This window comes from Pseudophryne corroboree, chromosome 2 (assembly GCF_028390025.1).
Source record: "Pseudophryne corroboree isolate aPseCor3 chromosome 2, aPseCor3.hap2, whole genome shotgun sequence".
In the NCBI taxonomy this organism is placed as follows: Eukaryota; Metazoa; Chordata; class Amphibia; order Anura; family Myobatrachidae; genus Pseudophryne; species Pseudophryne corroboree.
The window spans coordinates 279,818,142-279,837,587 of NC_086445.1; the positions used below are offsets into that span (position 1 = coordinate 279,818,142).

General features: G+C 41.8%; 1 protein-coding gene and 1 long non-coding RNA gene across 7 annotated transcripts in view; one reads left to right on the forward strand and one right to left on the reverse strand.

Annotated features, from left to right (window-relative positions):
• Positions 1 to 16,842, forward strand: part of ENOX1 (ecto-NOX disulfide-thiol exchanger 1) — a 1,047,374-nt gene extending 1,030,532 nt beyond the window's left edge. For all 6 annotated transcript variants that reach the window (XM_063952856.1, XM_063952852.1, XM_063952853.1 and 3 more), the window contains 3 exons: positions 3,526 to 3,628; positions 6,607 to 6,692; positions 15,790 to 16,842. In XM_063952856.1, coding sequence (XP_063808926.1) covers positions 3,526 to 3,628; positions 6,607 to 6,692; positions 15,790 to 15,921 — 321 coding nt within the window. In that variant the 3' untranslated portion in view covers positions 15,922 to 16,842. The remainder of the gene's footprint in view (positions 1 to 3,525; positions 3,629 to 6,606; positions 6,693 to 15,789) is intronic.
• Positions 16,843 to 18,915: 2,073 nt separating this feature from the next.
• Positions 18,916 to 19,446, reverse strand: part of LOC135050726 (uncharacterized) — a 200,380-nt gene continuing 199,849 nt past the window's right edge. The window contains exon 3 of the long non-coding RNA XR_010241770.1: positions 18,916 to 19,058. This is a non-coding gene — a long non-coding RNA (uncharacterized LOC135050726). The remainder of the gene's footprint in view (positions 19,059 to 19,446) is intronic.

Below are 19,446 nucleotides of genomic sequence, written 5' to 3' on the forward strand. Positions count from 1 at the left end.
GCCTTTGCCAGCAATTTCTTCTCCATGCAACCCATAGGAAATCCTATTTAAGAATTATTGGCCAATCTGCATCATGCTTTATTATTTAAATCCAGCAATTTTCCTAAAGAAAAAATACTTCTTTTTTTTTTTCTTTTTAGTATTCTTTATACATATTATTATTTTTGTTCACTATATTTATTTTTCACAACTAACTTGCATCACAGATCCATGCTTCCACGCACACACATGCACAGAAAGCTGCAGTCGATATCGCCAAGTGAAACTTTTATTGGTAAATTCCAGCAAGAGTAGATCTGCATTGATGAAAAATCTTTCAGATGTTGGAAAATAGGAAATTTAAGGGCCCCATACACTAGTACGATTTTACACGATTTCATACAATTCCGATATATCCGTCTGATGTATTGTATGAAATTGTGTACAATCGTATGTGTTTTAGATCATATCCAATCTGATACGCGTCCCCGTGGCTGTCGGATAGGATCCCCTAGGTCGTTGGTGCTGCACTAATGATATATCGGAATTGGATGAAAAAAGTGTTTTTTGTGCATGTGATATATCGCATGCGATGTATCACAGGGAAGTTTGACTGGCATTCTCCGGACACTCCCAGCCCCCGTAGCCCTCTGTCCAGCCCATCAGATATATCTTATGGTACAATAGTATGCCGTACGATATATTGCATGCAATGTATAGCGGCTTCATCAATCACATGCGATATATCTTATGCAAAAATAGCTCAAAAGTACCAAATCGTATGGAATCACTCCTGGGAAGCTCCCAGGGGAGTTCAAGGGAAACTGCATCCGACTTCAGCCTCAGACATATCGTTGTGTATGGGACCCTTTAGTCTGTAGTGGCAGCAAAACTAAAGGCTGTTCAGCTGGTAAATCTCCAGATACCTACCTATATATACTGTTGTTTGCACTGCAGTTTATTGCTGCTGGGGTGCATCTCATGAAGTAATTCTGTAGACAAACCCACATTAAAATCTAACCCCCATCATCTAAACATTCTGTATCTATATCGGCAGCAAAAGGGAACCTAAATTGTTGATGGCAGAGTCCCATGTAGAAAGATGTGTTTTTTAATCGATGAGGGATATGAACCACAGACATGGGAAAGTATTTTCTTGTTGGTGAAAGTGAAAGATTGAAGTTGGAGATATGTGAAGTCATGTAGCTGTGCCTGAGAGTCTAAAGAACATTCCGTTTAATAGTCGCTGTGTTCCACCCAATATACATGCTTACATTGATATTCATTCTGAATGACTGCTGAGCCAATTGGGTACAGCATGATCTGTATATCTCTGTTCACGATTCCTCAGTTGAAATAATATTTTTATGTTTAACACAATAATGTTACATTACTGTTTTATATCGGAGAACACATGAACACTTGGTTTTAGTGACTGGAAACTCGTGTATTCACAATTCATAAATTCATATATTTTTTGTTTACACATAACGGCTATTAATCCCATTTTATTACTTTTCAGCTGTGACTCCTTTTTTATAGGAGACACAGGAGAACTGAGACTTCTGCATTTCATTGCATCATAATTTTAGCTGCTTATGGCCTAAAAAATATTTAAATGACATTTCTAAGCTGCTCATCCCAGTACCCCATAACCTCTTCTTCCAGTCCAATTTCTGACAAGAAACAGATTAAGACAGGGAGGGTGTATAGCAATGTATAGGCACACATCCAGTTGGTATTGCTGAGTAATAAAGACACTTTATGGAAAACATAAAGCAAAGCATTAAAGTCTGCAGACCGTCTAGAGTCTGCAGCAAAAGGATATTTCCAGATCCCAGCTATAAAATCTGTTCTGCTTGATATTTGCTGTCATCGAACATAATAAAGGTGCTATCATTTACGGTGAACAAATTTTTCCAGTACAGTTTAGAAAAGGTTTTGGTTGCTGTCGTTCAGTGCAGTGTTGGTATAGTTACTATGAGCACCAGTTTCCTTATTTGTCCACAACAGTATTATCTACCCTTGTTAATAGAAATGTAACTATCACTTAAATGGTTCTAATGACCTCCTTTCTGATTGGCAGCCAGTCAGTGCTGGTCTGTAAAGGACCATATATGACATCCCAATAATTATTCTAATTATTTATCCAAATCCTGACTGAGCACAACATATGACCAATATTCTATCTATGCCAAACCTCTAGAAATAGAAGCATATTCATTTATTTATTATACATTGACAATATATAGTCTTCAAGTATTGCATAGCTGTTTTCTTACATCTTCACTTTCCTTTATGGTACTTAAGATGTGTACACACTAGGCAATATAGTAAATGATATCGCTCATTTTTACCATCCTGAGCGATATCGTTTACTATATTGCCCAGTGTGTATGCTGCTGACGACAGCCGATGCGCGGCCCTGTGGACCGTTAACGACCCTCTGTGTCGGCTGTGCATACAGCTAAATTTGGACTCATCGTCCAAAACTGCATGCCCGGCCGCAGCATGATGACACTGTGCAATATGGCTAGCGATATCACACTGTATGTATGCCCACGTTGGGCGGCCCAGGTCAGGAGGGGGCCACACTAGGCGTTGTCTCTCATGGAGCACGTCACCTAGTGTGTACCCACCTTTAGACTAAGGACACACACTCACTACAGGACCCAGCCAAATTCATATTGTGTAATCAATGGTGCAGATGATTGGTGGTGAGGGGGTGTTTAGCACAAAGGTTGGCTGTTTTGGGTGCCAAGCCTATTGTTTTAGACTCTGTGTAGTAGTATGCAAACTGCTTTCTGCTGCATAAGGCAAAGTATTCCTTTCTGGCCCATCACGCTTATCAAATCCTTTTTTACTTTTTACAGTGTATAAAAAAAAAATAATAAGAGGAACACAGGCAGTATGCTTTTATTGTTTCACTGGAAGTGCTCCCATTTGGTGCATACAAGAAGTCTATCCATAGGGAGTACACCAACATGTGCCATTGATATCTCTACTTCTGTACTCTGTATATCAAGCACGCATTATTCCTACAGGTTCATGTTATCGCAGTAGTATTATACTTTATGCTCTGTGGGTACACTAATACATGTCTTATTTGCATACAATTTACATTTAAACTTTGAATGCAATGTTCAATTATTAATTTAATGAGCAAACTCCTTTCCAATAGAGAAATGCATTTTTTATATTTCAATTATATTTCCTTTCATTTTCTTCAATCATAACTCTTCCTTATGTTTATGAGGCAGCTATTTCAGTCTAATTAAAATAGCAAAACATTCACTTTCAATTGGCAGCGCCATGAACGGGGGCTGCTGAGAGCAGACATTATTTACATCATCTCAGTGAGATTTATATGCTGCCTCAGATAAAGAAGGGTGTTATTGCAGCTCCTACTTTGTGACCAGAAGAGGAACAAATGCACCGAATCAAACAAATGCTTTTGCCTTCAATAAAGTGTTCTACAGCTACTGATGCGGAACTTTGCAAAATCCATAAATAACCAAATAATGCCTTTCTCTTGTACACTTGTAGGAAAGCAGTACAGTCAGTGTTGCTGTGTTTAACCATGATAAAGAGAAGGACGCAGAGAAACAAAGACAGACTCTGAAATCAGAGAAAGAAGCTTTGCTTATAGGTAAGTATCTACTGGCGCGGCAGCGTAATGAACTCTACTGCCGGATTTGTCACAGAGCTGCTCTGTTGCTAAGTATAGTGCCGGAACTTTAACCATGTGCATAATGATTCCTAATATATTGTGCTATTAACAGCTAGATGTCTGGAGGAAATATAGTATGAATCATGTGGTTATATGGGATTCTGTACTGGAGGAAGAAGAAATAAGGTACATTACAATGCCACAGGAGGTGGTTTCTATGCAGATGAATAATATGTATATTATTGGTTGGTGTCAGGCTAGTTTCTTATACAGGGCACCGCAAGAACAGCTCTTAGCACACAGCAAGTTCTTACAATGTGAATGGGAAGGAGATAGAAATTGCATATAACATGGGAATTATCACTACTGGACTGTGATAATGTATTAGACACAGACAGGTAACAGGGCTATAGATGTATATTATATTTTGTAAATGTGGCTAGCTGTTATTTGGAAATCAGAGAAATGTAAATAATTGCTCAGTAATAATGATGGGCACACATACTGTACATGATTCCCTCTGTTAAGAAGACTGATGGGCATTAATAAGGAGAGGGAAATGCCAGTGTTGGAAACGATGGGTTACATCTTGTCATTTGGTGTATTTCAGTTGCAGTGCTCTACACTGCTGAGAGCCGCTTGTCACTAGCGTTCTAGGTAACTGTTTCCATCTAACTGCTATTATAACCAAGATTGGTAGTTGTGGTAATCGGGTTGTATACCGGGGAAGCTTCTTTCTGTGACTGATTGTGTCATTTAGCGTTAGACATGCGGTCTGTCATTTGTACCATTCATGCTTAACCCTGCTGTGCTATAACTGAAATAGAGCAGTCATCAAGTTATGGCATTAATATGAAAGGAATGTATCTGAGGTGCATACAAAAGATAAACATCCCATTTACCATAGGATGGTGATAATAATAATATTAGGTTATATTAAAGAACAGTAGCACTATATACATATGGGTGGAAAGCACTCAAAAATTTTTAATTGGGAAGTGTTGTAGCAAGTAATAAGTAAATAATTTCACACTGACAATATCATAACTGTCTTATGTCACCATGTCACACATTATATATAAAGGCTCATTCATAATTACAGGTTGAGTATCCCATATCCAAATATTCCGAAATACGGAGTATTCCGAAATACGAAATTTTTTGAGTGAGATAGTGAAACCTTTGTTTTCTGATGGCTCATTGTACACAAACTTTGTTTAATACACAAAGTTATTAAAAATATTGTATTAAATGACCTTCAGGCTGTGTGTATAAGGTGTATATGAAACATAAATGAATTGTGTGATTGTACACAGACTTTGTTTAATGCACAAAATTATTACAAAAATTACCTTCAGGCTGTGTGTATAAGGTGTATATGTAACATAAATGCATTCTGTGCTAAGACTTGGGTCCCATCGCCATGATATCTCATTATGGTATGCAATTATTCCAAAATACGGAAATATCCGATATCCAAAATTCTTCTGGTCCCAAGCATTTTGGATAAGGGATACTCAACCTGTATTGAAAAACAACACAAGTTAAACAGAACCTTGTACTTAGTTTGTACTCGATATTAATAGAATGTTCAAAGCATGTTCTGGAAGCCTACCTGCAGCTATGTACCAATGAGCATCCATTGGACTTGATTGTTGTATACAGAACCTTGTGAGAAAGATTGGGTATACACCACAGGTCCAGTCACTTGGTTTTAAATGGTCCGTGTCAAAGCTTGTTTAGTAGACTTTGAATGCATGTAACACCCATGTGTGTGAGACAGCCAGGACACCACTCCTGAAGTTTGAGTTGCCATTTTCCTCTCGCTGGTCACAAAACCATTTATGACTTTTCCTGCAAAGTGCTGATTGTGTATGTACTAAAATGTTTAATAATCTCACTCACACCCTAATAAATATATCAGTTTGATACTGATGAATGTTTTCATGTTCAGCCTTGCTGCTGCTAACATTCATTTAAATTTTACGGCTGGTTTATGTCAGTGAAAAATCAGCTACAAAATAACTACATCGGGGGACTGTACCTTTTTTTACAGCAACATTTAGCGGTAATGGGAATTAAATAGTTTTGGTGACTATGAGTGGTGTAATTATTGGGAAAATTCAAGTCAATGTGTTTCGTGACACATCTATATAAAATATTTTCTCCAGGGAACATCCACACTAAAGAAAGATGATAATTGCCTTATTCCAGTAGCTGCAATTTTGTATTGGCAAATCAAGCATAAAATGGATGGTTAATAAGCTCCTAGCAGACTGAATTAGAAAAAACACCATTCTACATTGTTTTATCTCGGTCACCTGGCTGCAGAGTGTTAGACTTCTGCTACTTATGTGAACTATTTATCTTATTTCTGTAAAATAGGTTTCTACCCATCTAACCCCTCATCTGTGACTGGAATGTTCAGTGATGCGAGAACTCTAAATGTTCTCAGTCTTTCATGGATTTCAGTTGTATTGTAAATCCAAAAGATGCGACCTGTGACTGGAAAGATGTAATAGTTGCTGAACCATAAGTCCAAGTATGCCAGTGACCTGTGCTAAGGAGCAACAGATTGATTATTTCTTTTAATGTCTTATTATGACTATTATTAATTAAGTGCTGTTGGTAATATATAGGTTTACCATACCATCCCTTAAAACGTGGACGGTCGTGGATTACACAGGTTCTATAACATGCAGGCTTGAAGTCAGCCAGCCTCAGATCCTGTGTAGTTCATTAGTGTCCCGGTTTTAAAGGATAGTATGGTAAGCCTAGTAATCTATATCTCCAAACCCACCAGATTTTGTTGGGACAGTCACAGCGCTAGTATACTACAACAACGTTTCTGTCTCTATTCCAAACTCACAAATGCTGTGATGTATGCATATATGGCATTATGATAATAATGCTGAATTGATTATTAATGCACATTTATATGTTCTTCTGCCTTTTAGGTATTATATCAACATTTCTAAATGTCCATCCGTTTGGCGCTAATATAGAATACTTGTGGTCTTATCTTCAGCAGCTGGATTCAAGGGTAAAAGTTGTTTTCTGCTTACTTGTGCAGTCTGTATATTTTAGTGCATGGGAATGTCTTCCACTTTTCTTATTTTTTTCTAACCTTTCTTCTTGCTTCCCTTTTCTGTTCAGTCACTGTGTAGTGATTGGGAGATATATACATCATTAATGCTTTTATGCTAAATATCTACAATGCACAGAACGTTTTGTGGTGCTGAAAGCAGTGACACTCTCCCTTATGGGAAGGGGTGGGAATATAAGGTGATCATTCCGAGTTGATCGCTCGCTAGCAGTTTTTAGCAGTCGTGCAAACGCTATGCCGCCTCCCACTGGGGAGTGTATTTTAGCTTAGAAGAAGTGAGAACGAAAGGATCGCAGAGCGACTACAAAAAAAAATTGTGCAGTTTCAGAGTAGCTCCAGACCTACTCCTAGCTTGCGATCACTTCAGACTGTTCAGTTCCGGATTTGACGTCACAAACACTGCGTTCTCCCAGCCACACATGTGTTTTTCCTGGCACGCCTGCATTTTTTCGAACACTCCCTGAAAACGGTCAGTTGACACCCAGAAACGCCCCTTTCCTGTCAATCACTCTGCGGCTGCCATTTCGACTGAAAAGCTTCGCTAGACCTTGTGTAAAAATACTTTGCCCGTTGTGAAAGTACGTCGCGCGTGCGCATTGCACCGCATACGCATGTGCAGAAGTGCCGGTTCTTCATTTAAACGCTGCGCAGTGAACATTTTTTTCTAGCGATCAACTCGAAATGACCCCCTATGACCAATGCTCTGGGTTTACCCCGCCAGTCCCCAGACCTACCCAGCATACTGGGACTAGTTGCAGTATGCATACTGAAGCACACATTCTGTTTTTGCCTTGTGCATGTTCCTCAGGCTCCATCATTGTCTGTTTGTGACCCAGATAGATAAGTAAAGCAGATTATGCAACGCACATTGTGAATAAGGTGCTAAAATGACAATGTGTGAATAGCCGTTTTTTCCACACTTTGTTTTCTGATATCTTCGTAAGTGTGTGTACAGTATATCAGACTATGATGTGCATGCTGTCTCTGGTGACCTGCTGAAAGCAGATCATATTTCTGGTTAGCCAAATGGCATATCGGTAATGTACACATTCTTTTGTCTATAACTTTGTGTTGTTTTACAGCAGGGTTCTAGCTGCTGTGCAACTACTCATCCCAGCATGCCCTGCACTTGTTCATTATTAGACCATGCTGGGATATGTAGTTACACAACTGCTGGAGAGCCACATGTTGAATAACCCTATTATGAGAAGGCATTATACAGCCTCCTTTGGCTGCAATAAGATCTTATAAATAGATTATTCCTCCTTATTACTTGTATAACATGTTCCATATTCAGATGTATGTAGACGACAAGAAGCATTACAAATCACATTATCTTTTTTGTTCTGTATTAGTAGATGCCTTGCTATTATGAAATTGTGTTTATGCCATTTATGTTATCAGACATGTTGCATTAATTTGCATTCATATTGCTGTCACCTGCATTTCCATGGATGTTCCACACTTCAGTTATTTAGCAGTTGTTAGCAGACATTGAGAATGAGGTGTTACTAATGTATACCGTGGGAGGCTTCATAGAATGTCATTACAATGTTAATATAGATTTCTAGTAACATAAAAACTCCATCATAACACACTGTACCTGATGGCATACACAGCATTTGTGATTGTGACTGCATGAGTAGATTGTAAAATAACTGTAATTTAGTACAGCTTAGAAACCGTACTCTTACCAATAAGTTATAATCACAGTAAAAAGGCAAATGTGTGTCTCTAGTTTCTCAGACCCCTTTTATATCTCCAGACATGGCACTGTATCTCATCCCAGCCATGGCACATTGGCACACACAGTAATGAGCCTGTGTTTGTTCCTGCAATGTTTTCCACCAAACCTGTATTGTGGGCGAGCTCTTCATAACTCCTGCTCTGTATGTAGGCTATCCAGCTAGTCATAAACTGCACACAATGGGGAGCAGCTATCAAATCCGTCCTGTAGAAAAGTTGATGTTGCTAATAGGGATTACTTAGCCCTTTATTCGGTTTCACAAGTCCTCTCAACGCATCAATCACTAACACTGCTGCTCATCTCCTTTTCCTCTATTGTGTTGTGAATGCTTTCACGCTCTACACCTGAAACTCCTCACCACAACCATAGGCGTGCGCAGCACATTTTATTCTACTGGGTTTGGCTAGCACTATTTTACAATTAGTGCAAGTGGGAGAGCATAAGAATGCAAAAATAAGGGGGGAGTGCTGCATGGGATGGATACGTGGGATCCACCCTGTTATGTCAATCTCAGAATGTAGGCATTGGCTTGTGAACAAGGCTAGTTTTACTTAGAGCATTTTAACTGATCGGCGTTACAACTGTAAACATGCTGGGCAGGCAGTACATTTAAAGTTGTGCTCTTGATCCGCTAACATATGATGATGACAACATGCCGGCACATACATTCTGAGATCGACATATTCACTGTCCATCCTGTAACTACAACCTGCACACATCTTATATCTCACGCAGCTCTTTCCCCTGACACGTCTTATCCCTCATGCAACTCGTTCTCCGGACACATCTTATCCATCATGCAGCTCGTTCCCCTGACACATCTTATACCTCACCCAGCTCTTCCCCCTTACACATCTTATCGATCAGATAGATCTCCACCCCAGCACAGTAGACCCACCTCCCCCCTCCGATAGATCTCCCCAGCACAGTAGACTCACTTCCCCCCTCAGATAAACCCCCCCCCCAGCACAGTAGACCCACCTCCACCCTTATATAGATCTTCCCTCAGCACATTAGATGCACCTCCCTCTCAGATAGACCCCCTCAGCACAGTACACCCACCGCCCCCCTCAGATAGATCTCCCCTCAGCACAGTAGACCCATCTCCCCCCTCAGATAGACCCCCCTAGCACAGTAGACCCACCTCTGCCCTTAGATCTCCCCTCAGCACAGTAGACGCACTTCCCCCCTCAGATAGATCCCCCCAGCACAGTAGACTCACCTCACCCCTCAGACAGATCTCCCCCAGCACAGTAGACTCACCTTCCCCCTCAGATAGATACCCCCAGCACAGTAGACCCACCTTACCCCTCAGACAGATCTCCCCCCAGCACAGTAGACTCATTTCCCCCCTCAGATAGACCCCCCCAGCACAGTAGACCCACCTCTGCCCTTAGATCTCCCCTCAGCACAGTAGACGCACTTCCCCCCTCAGATAGATCCCCCCAGCACAGTAGACCCACCTCACCCCTCAGACAGATCTCCCCCAGCACAGTAGACTCACCTTCCCCCTCAGATAGATCCCCCCAGCACAGTAGACCCACCTTACCCCTCAGACAGATCTCCCCCCAGCACAGTAGACTCATTTCCCCCCTCAGATAGACCCCCCCAGCACAGTAGACCCACCTCCACCCTTATATAGATCTCCCCTCAGCACATTAGATGCACCTCCCTCTCAGATAGACCCCCTCAGCACAGTACACCCACCGCCCACCTCAGATAGATCTCCCCTCAGCACAGTAGACCCATCTCCCCCCTCAGATAGACCCCCCCTAGCACAGTAGACCCACCTCCGCCCTTAGATCTCCCCTCAGCACAGTAGACGCACTTCCCCCCTCAGATAGATCCCCCCAGCACAGTAGACCCACCTCACCCCTCAGACAGATCTCCCCCCAGCACAGTAGACTCACCTTCCCCCTCAGATAGATCTCTCCAGCACAGAATCACCCCTATCCCTCAGATAGATCTTCCCCTCCCTTCAGACAGATCTCCTCCTGCACCAAGGTCCCCCACCCCCAGATCTCATCTAGTGCTGAGGACTCCCCCTCTCCCATCCAGACAGACCACTATGTCTCCCAGGAGGAACACAAATAGTACAAAGTAAAGCTTCCCCTCATTAAACTGGCAGGGCTTAATTTTAGCAGGGGGCCATACCCATTACATAATGCTGAGGTGCTATATTACCTTACCTATCTCTGCTTTACATGTGCATGTGTGTTGTGTGGGAAGGAAATGGACGAGGTCTGTTATGGAGCGATGTCAGCTCCTCTGCAGGTGGGATGCTCTACTTCCTCTACGGCTGCGTGAGAGTCGGTTGAAGCGCTAATGGGAGCAGGTCCAGTGTTACATGAATCTCCTCTAGTCAGCCCAAGCGCCAGCAGCAGGCAGGCTGTCACTCAAAGATGCAGCTAGTAGTCATGGCATGTGCATGGACAGCCACAGTATGTGTATCACAGTAACTGTGACAATTAGCAGTGGTGGACAATGTCAGTGAGAGAGCCGGATTGAGACTGTGCCCTCACAGCGTGTACGCGGACCACACACTGGCCGTCCCTGCTGGTCTGTGTGGGGTGCTGGACATTAGGGAGTGCCTGTGCGCATCAGGCACCCCCCCCCCCTCCGTGCGCACGCCTATGACCACAACATATAATACCTGCAACCAAACCTACCATCTCTAACTTTATCTCTGTTCACACTCCTTCCCACCCTCTCTGCTCTTCCTCCATCTGCCACCTCACCTTCACCCTGGTCAGTGGTCACACTCCTCCAAGACTTCACCCAATGTGCCGTTCTTCTTTAGAACTCACTGCCTCACTTATTCAGGCTCCCTTACCGGGTTCAGTATGAAATACCAGTGGCCGGGATCCTGGCTGCCAATATACTGACAGCGGGATCCTGGCTACCAGTATGCCGGCAGCAGGGTGAGCGCTAGAAAGCCCCTTGTGGGCTCGCTGCGCTCAACACAGGTTATATTCTCCCTCTGTGGGTATCCTGGACACCAACAGAGGGAGAAAATCCTGTGGCGCCAGTATTCCAGTGGCGGCATTTCACTGCTAGTCGGCATTGTGACCGCCAGGATCCTAACTAGCGGTACTGTAACCGGTTTCCACCTACCAGTATCCACAGCTTTAAGCATCCTGCTAAAATGCTCCTTTTTACTAAAGCATACCAGCCCTCCTCTGAACCCACCACTAACATCATTTTCCCCTCCTCCATGTATGCTTCCCAGTACATCCTTCCCACACTCAATAGGCATTGGCCTCGACTGTCCTGTTCTCCTCCGAGCACACTCCGTGTCGCCAGTGCTCCATTCCCTCGTCTTCTGCTCCCAAATCATATGCTAAAGTACCTTCCACCAGTATTTGAAACCATCAAACCTGACAGCAAAAATAAACAAGAAGTCATATGCGAACTCTGGGTAGAACTATTTTCTATATATCTAGTTTTTTCCACGTTTAAAGAAGGCGTTAGCCTTTCTTTTATTTTTCCATGTACAGATATCTCCTTCTTGTTCAGATAAAAATAATATGCTACTTGACTTTCCCCATGTTATTTTATATTAAACTTTATATCATTCCGAGTTGATAGCTCGCTAGCAGTTTTTAGCAGCCGTGCAAACACTATGCCGCCGCCCACTGTGAGTGTATGTTAGCTTAGCAGAAGTGCGAACGAATGTATCGCAGAGCGGCTACAAAGTTTTTTTGTGCAGTTTCAGAGTAGCTCAAAACCTACTCAGCGCTTGCGATCACTTCAGACTGTTCAGTTCCTGTTTTGACGTCACACCCCCGCCCAGCGTTGCCCAGCCACGCCTGCGTTTTTCCTGGCACGCCTGCGTTTTTCAGAACACTCCCAGAAAATGGTCAGTTGACACCCAGAAATGCCCCCTTCATGTCAATCACACTGCGGCCACCAGTGCGACTGAAATGCTTCGCTAGACCTTGTGCAAAACGACAGCGTTCATTGTACTCGTACGACTCGCGTGCGCATTGCGCAGTATACTCATGCGCAGAACATGCATTTTTTAGCCTGATCGCTGCGCTGCAAACAAGTGCAGCTAGCGATCAAATCGGAATGACCACCTATAGATCTACACTAAAAAGGTCTACAGTCAATAGGTCGACCACTAATGGTAGACATGCATTAGGTCGACAGGGTCAAAAGGTCAACATGTAAAAAGTAGACAGTTCAAAGGGTCGACATGGTCAAAAGGTCAACAGGATCAAAAGGTCGACATACATTTTTTATTATTTTTTCAACTTTTTCATAACTTACCATCCACATGGACTACACAGGGAATAGTAAGCTGTGCCAAGCGCAGCGGTAGCAGAGCGAGGCATATTGCCCGAAGCATGCAAACGTGGAACACTAATGGGGCTTGTTTATGGCAGAAAAGTGACAAAACACCTAAAAAGTGAAAAAACTAAATTGTGTCGACCTTTGACACTGTCGACCTAATGGATGTCTACCATTAGTGGTAAACGTATTGATTGTAGACCTTTTTAGTGTAGATCTAATAATCCACACCCATGTTTCTCAGTGCATTAGGAATCCTGCATTCTATGTAGCATGCAGTTATTTGTGTTCCCTGTAAGAACAGAGCACACACCATGTTTCATAGAGGATACATTCTCTGTCTTTTGTTGTGTATGTATGCCTTATTTGATCTCTTTAATTAGCTATTTCAATAAAGAAGTACCAAATGATCTCATAGTAAACACTGCCCAGTTTATCCATCCTGCTTGTTGTAATTAAAATTAAACATAAAAAGTCATATTTGTTTGTTCAATACATTTATTTTACTGTCCACATGGAGAACGCAAGAAGGCTTTTCTCTCCGCCATGCAGAAACGTCCCATAAAGTGAAAGCAGATAAGTGTCCTATTTATAAATAATGTCTTTTCCCTTAAAGAGTTAGAATAGTTTTGGACACCCAGTCACGTTACATCCCCGTACAGCAGATCCTCTATTGACATTCTTCCTCTATATTGTGCTGTGAGCTCGCTGTGTAAGAGGACTCCGTGCATCCAGTCTCCTCCACTAAAGCAGAGTAGAAGCCATTTATTGATGAGGACTGAATTGATTGTGTCATTCCCTGATGCAAGTTCAGAGTGCGGAGACATACTTGTGGAGGAACAATCTGCTCTGTCACTAACATCCATGATATCTTGACACTTGAATAATCATTTTAAACTGAGTAAAATAAAATAATAGTTTCCTATTTGTTGAAATAGACAAAAATTTGTGAATAATCACCTACTGTTCCTGGGGTTATTTGACAATGTTCTCATATGTTTATACAGGATCTGGTTAGGCACCAGTGAGGAGAGTTAGGGTGTGTGTGTGTGTGTGTGTGTGTGTGTGTGTGTGTGTGTGTGTGTTCAGGAGGGGGGGGGGGGGGGGTTAGGTTTAGGCAGCCAACAGGGAGGGTTAGGGGGCCATTGAGGGAAGGTATGTATTACTTAACTTCCCCTGTTGGTATTTTGATCATCGGGATGCCGCGTTCAGTATTCTGAGTACCACCATATTGTCCGCCGGGATATCCATCCCAGCCCAATAAGACACCTTAGCAGCTAGTAATTTAAGGTTTTGTTAGGACCTACGACATACAGTACAAGTAAAAAGAAATAGACTAATTACTGCAATTGGTGTTCTTGTAAGTAAATTGAATAGAGTAGAAAGAGTTGCTTTCTCTCAATAGACAGGAGACTTGTGTTAATTGTACCCACAATATTACTTCTTAAACATTATTGAAAATCTATTTTACATATAAATAAACAAACAAACAAAACATACATAAAATAAATGATTTTATATATCATAAAAACAAACTATAAAAATAAATATAAGCATATATATGTATAGAGTCCCCATGCTCCAGTGTAACCAATAAGAAATTGCAACAAAGTTGGTAATTTGTTACTATAGCTTGTAATATATTAGTAGATTAGAAAAGCACATGCTACATTTGTTGCCAGTTCTTAGGGCTTGGGTATGGGTGACCGGCGGTTGGGATACTGAGGCCAGGATCCCGGTGTTTAGATTGCGACAGGGGGCGGCGAGCGCAACAAAGCCCCTTGCAGGCTCGCTGCACTGCCACACTCACCATGCAGCGGGCTCGGTGGCTCGCTGCGCACACCATAGATTCTGTTCCCACTCTATGGTTGTCGTGGACATCCACGAGTGGGAATAGTCCCTGTCAGTCAGCATGCCGACTGTCGGGCTTTCCACCAGCCGGGATTCCGGCATCGGTAAAATGACCGCCGGTTACATTACTGCATCCCGTTCTTTGGGCTTTCAATGTCTTCTATGCCATATAAAATGGTTAGTTAGCAGGCTGCATATTATTGGTATAACATATGTAGTCCCAACGAAGAATCCCACTGTCTCTTAAAGGTCTCTAAATAGTATTGTGGGTAAAATTGGGAGGAATTTGATATGCCAACTGTCGGGATCCCGGCGCTCACCATACCGACGCTGGAATCCCGACAGCCAGCATACCGACAACTAGTCTCCCTCTTGGGGTGCCTACGACACCCCTGAAGGGAGAATAAATAGCGTGGCCGCAGCGTGGCGAGCGCAGCAAACCTGCAAGGGGCTCTTTTGCGCTCACCCCGTTGCCTGCATGCCGGCGGTCAGGATCCTGGCGCCGGTATGCTGGGCGCCGGGATCCCAAGCGCTGGCATAACATACTACACCCGGTAAAATTAACACAAATCTCCTGCCTATTAATACAGAGGAACTCTGTCTACTTTATTACATTTATTTACAAGAACACCAAGCGCAGTAATTAGTTTATTTCTAGCTTCCTATTCATTGTTCCATGACACTTATACAATTAAGATAATACAACTATGGACATCAGTGCTTCAGAATTGTCCAGGCTGTGATGCCTGGAGAATTAAACCCGTAAGAGGCTGAATACAGTGAATATTTTGGGCTATAGCAGGTTTCGGCCAGGTATTTGTTACTAAGGCGTTCATAATTGATAAGTCTGTCTTTTATATGGATTCCTCTAACACCCACCAACCCTTCAGGGACATGCAGTATACTGTAGATGGCATAACATAGCTCTTTGAAACACAGGAAAGATTAATTGTGTGCTTAGAACTTGTACCTTTTGGATTTGCTACAGTAAATCTGCCATGGGTAAGTTTCTTGTATGAAGGGACCCTCGTAGTAAGGGTAATAATGCAGGATACTCCTCATTTGTGAAATGTTACTTTTTGCATTATTATTTGCCCATTACTGGTTTACAATGCTATTTTCATTACTTCTCCTCTCCTGTAGATATCAGCAAATGAAATTGAATCTTTACTGATGAGGCTACCTCGAATGTTCAAACAAGAATTCACTGGTGTAGGAGCAACACTGGAAAAGAGGTGGAAATTCTGTGCATTTGAAGGAATAAAAACAGCTTGACTGCGGCTGGTGCTAGAGACATTTAGCTGAAATGCTGTAGCATGACAGATGTATGAAGTATTCCATAGGCAATGGACATTTCGCAAGACCGATGAATTTGATCTTTAGTTACATCCGTGATGTGCTCTTGTGAGTGAAGATGTTATTGTGCGCCAGTCCCTCTGCTTTTGTTTCAGAAATGCAAATTTAATTTGAATCTAGGTCGCTCTGAAAATGTTTAGTTATCCATAAATTGTACCATAGAAAAAAAGAATTAGAAGGACAAACAACTACTGAAAATTACCCTATACAGTAGGTAGCAGACCTATTAGACCGTAAGTACTCCTACTGAAGCTCTGTGATTGGAAGCTGGTGCAGTTTGGAATGTGGGTCGGACAATATCACAATGAGATTTTCCGTTTTAATGTTCTATTGCGTGATAACCGTATCCCAACAACAGTTAAAATACAGGTTGTCTACCTCTGACCTACAGAGAAAATACTTGAAGTCAATAGTACTGAGATATATCCAGTCGTATTTAATATTGTTACCCTTTAATGTGTCCTTATATCTTAGCCTCTTTCTTATCGGTGAGGTGTGGAAATCTGTCAAAAATAGGAGACATTCTTTGTGGCAGATATATGGCATAGTAGTGCAAGTTAAATATATTGCTAAAGAAATCTGCATTACTTCTTAATTTTTCTAATTATTTAAAACAGAAGATTTTTTTTGTCTTGCCAGGAGAGATTACGCAATGTAGACGTGCTCCATAAAAGGGATTCTAAATTATTATTTTTCTAATATAAACCATAGTCCAGAGTATCACATCATATAATGTAAATGTATCTTCCTGATGTAAATATTGGATAAAATATTGTTGTTTTTCTGTATTGGTATGTAATATATTCAGATACTGTATGCATCAGAATAAATATTCAGTTTCATTGTTAACAAATTTTATATTAAATACTTGAAAAAAAATAAAAAACCTTTTCCAATAAATTGTATTGGACTTCCTATTTATATTTGAAAGATGGACACAGAAAAGGTTGACACAATTGTTTTTACATTTTTGGGGGTGTTATTTTCTATGTTTCATGATATGTGACCACAATTATAGCAAATGTAGATGCTCGCCACGCTTCATTACTATTTCCAATCATATTCCACGTGGACGTTAAAACAAGAAAAAGTTGAAAAATATGTGAAAAAAACCCCAAAAACGTGTTGACTATATGTGTGTCTATTGACTGTCTATCTAGACAGTGTAGATCTATCATCCAGATACCCAACCCCCCTCCCTAGCAACTTTCTGTTTAACAATTCCCATCAATTCACAGATTTTAAATTGCAGGGATTTGTCACTTTTATTTTGAACAACCGTAATTGTATAATCTTCTAATGATCCTGTTATACAGTACACACCATTAGCAATCCTCCAGCCTTTGTACATGCATATGCTGCTACCCCTATTCCTTTTTAATTTCTACATATTCTACCCCTTTTTCCTTTTGTTAAATACCCTTTTTACTTCCTTTTAACTGGTTTTAGTTTTTTTGTTTGTTTGTTTTTTAAATGTACTCATCCGCCCATGGTTTGGCAGTGTGAAGCCCTCACTATCACTGAAATCTGGGAAACCCATCCTGATTTGCCATCATCATTAATCTCTTCCTGCTCATTTGACTCTTTAGTACACCCTGCGTCCTCACGCCATCTGGTCTGTATCCTTTGTCTCCTTCCACTTGGCAATAATCTGGCTGCTGCTCCTTGTTGATGGCTGTTTCCCGCTATCACATGTCTTTGCTCCATCTGGGAACAAAAACCTATAATTGTGGCAAATGCTGAATGCTTTGGCTGTGTACAGTTTAAAATTGTACAGGGTTGTTGTGTACTGTTTTGTACACCTCATATGGATTATGGTATTGGATAGAAAGATGCACACAATATGTTGGGATTTTAATATGTGGCATGCTACTATTAGTTGGCATCCGATAGGGCTTGCACTTACCTGCTTACCCTATCTGAGGCCAAATTGCATTGCCCCTTACTAGGTAATCCTACTGTTACGCTATTCCCTTTCTATACGAACCTATCGTGGGAGAAAAGAACCATATTAGGAAAATTAGAAAATGACTTGTGTTTATACACAAATATTAAAATGTATAACATTTGTATAAATTTAAAGCCAAAATAATTCTTGCAAAATTGTAAACTAGTAAAACAAGAAAAATGCTGATAAAGAAAAAGCTATGTCTAAAATTAAGTTATATAGCTTAAGTTTAGTGTCCATTTCAGTCTATCCTAAATATAATTGTAATGTTCCATATAGTAACCATTATAAATTAATTTTAATAAATATATTTTTGACAAAAAAAATTCAAAAATTGTAAGCAGGCTGGTATTGTTCATGTGCTGTCACAACTGAGGGCCTGAGCTGACGGAAGGCAGCCTCAGTTGTAGGGGCTGAGATGTACCGGAACCTGGGAGGTTGTATCAGACCCCTGGACATGTAAGTAACATGAAGAGAAACCGCCCGAAGGCGTGACCACGACAACTTGAGTAAAAGTCAATGATATTTATTTATGACAAACTCCATGCATCACAGTAGCAGTAAAAAGTAACATAAAAATCAGCAGAGAAATAATAATACAGTTCCTGGGTACTACAGGGTGGCAGGGGCCACAGAGCTCTGGTGGTATGAGACAGTTCTTATTATCTGCAAGTTGGAAAGTCCTTACCAGGCTCAACTGTAGCAATGAGGAAAGCCCAGGGTCGTACCAGCTGGTGTTCCAGGGAAAGCTGGACTGCTGTAGATAAAATGCTGCTGTGGGTACTGGTTAGAACCAGACAGGTGTTGGCACGGAGTGGATACTGGCTGGAACCAGTTAAATAATAAATAAAGCTTGAGAGCGATGCAATGTAGATGAAATGTAGAATTTGAGAGCGGAGAAATAATAATACCGGTGGAGAGTGGTAAACTGCAGAAAGGACACCGGCCCTTTAAGAGAAGCTGTACACTGCTGGAAGCTAAGCTGGAAGCAGGTGATGTTGTAGCTGGAAACAGGTGAGTCCAGAATGGATCGGAGAGTCAGGCTACACCGCAGATGGAATGCTGGTGCGGGTCTCTATAGCAGAAGTCTGGAGACAGGAGCTGGAACCTGGAAGACATTCACAGAAGAGAGACAAACTGGAACTAGGTTTGACAACCAAAGCACTGACGCCTTCCTTGCTCAGGCACAACCTATTTATACCTGCAGCAAGGAAGGCATTGGCTAGGCAATTATGCAAATTAATAATACTGACAACCGATTGGTAGGAATGATCAGCTGACAGAATCCAAGATGGCTGCGCCCATGCAGACACTTGGAGGGAAGTTTGGATTGTAATCCATGTGGTCTGGAAAACAGTAATGGCGGCGCCGGCCACCGGAGACAGGAGACGCCAGGCTGACAGATGCACATCCGACCACGCGGACACAGCGGAGGCCGCGGCTGACGTAATCGCCACTCTGAATGCAGAAGCTCAGGGACGGCGGCGGAGGCCGCG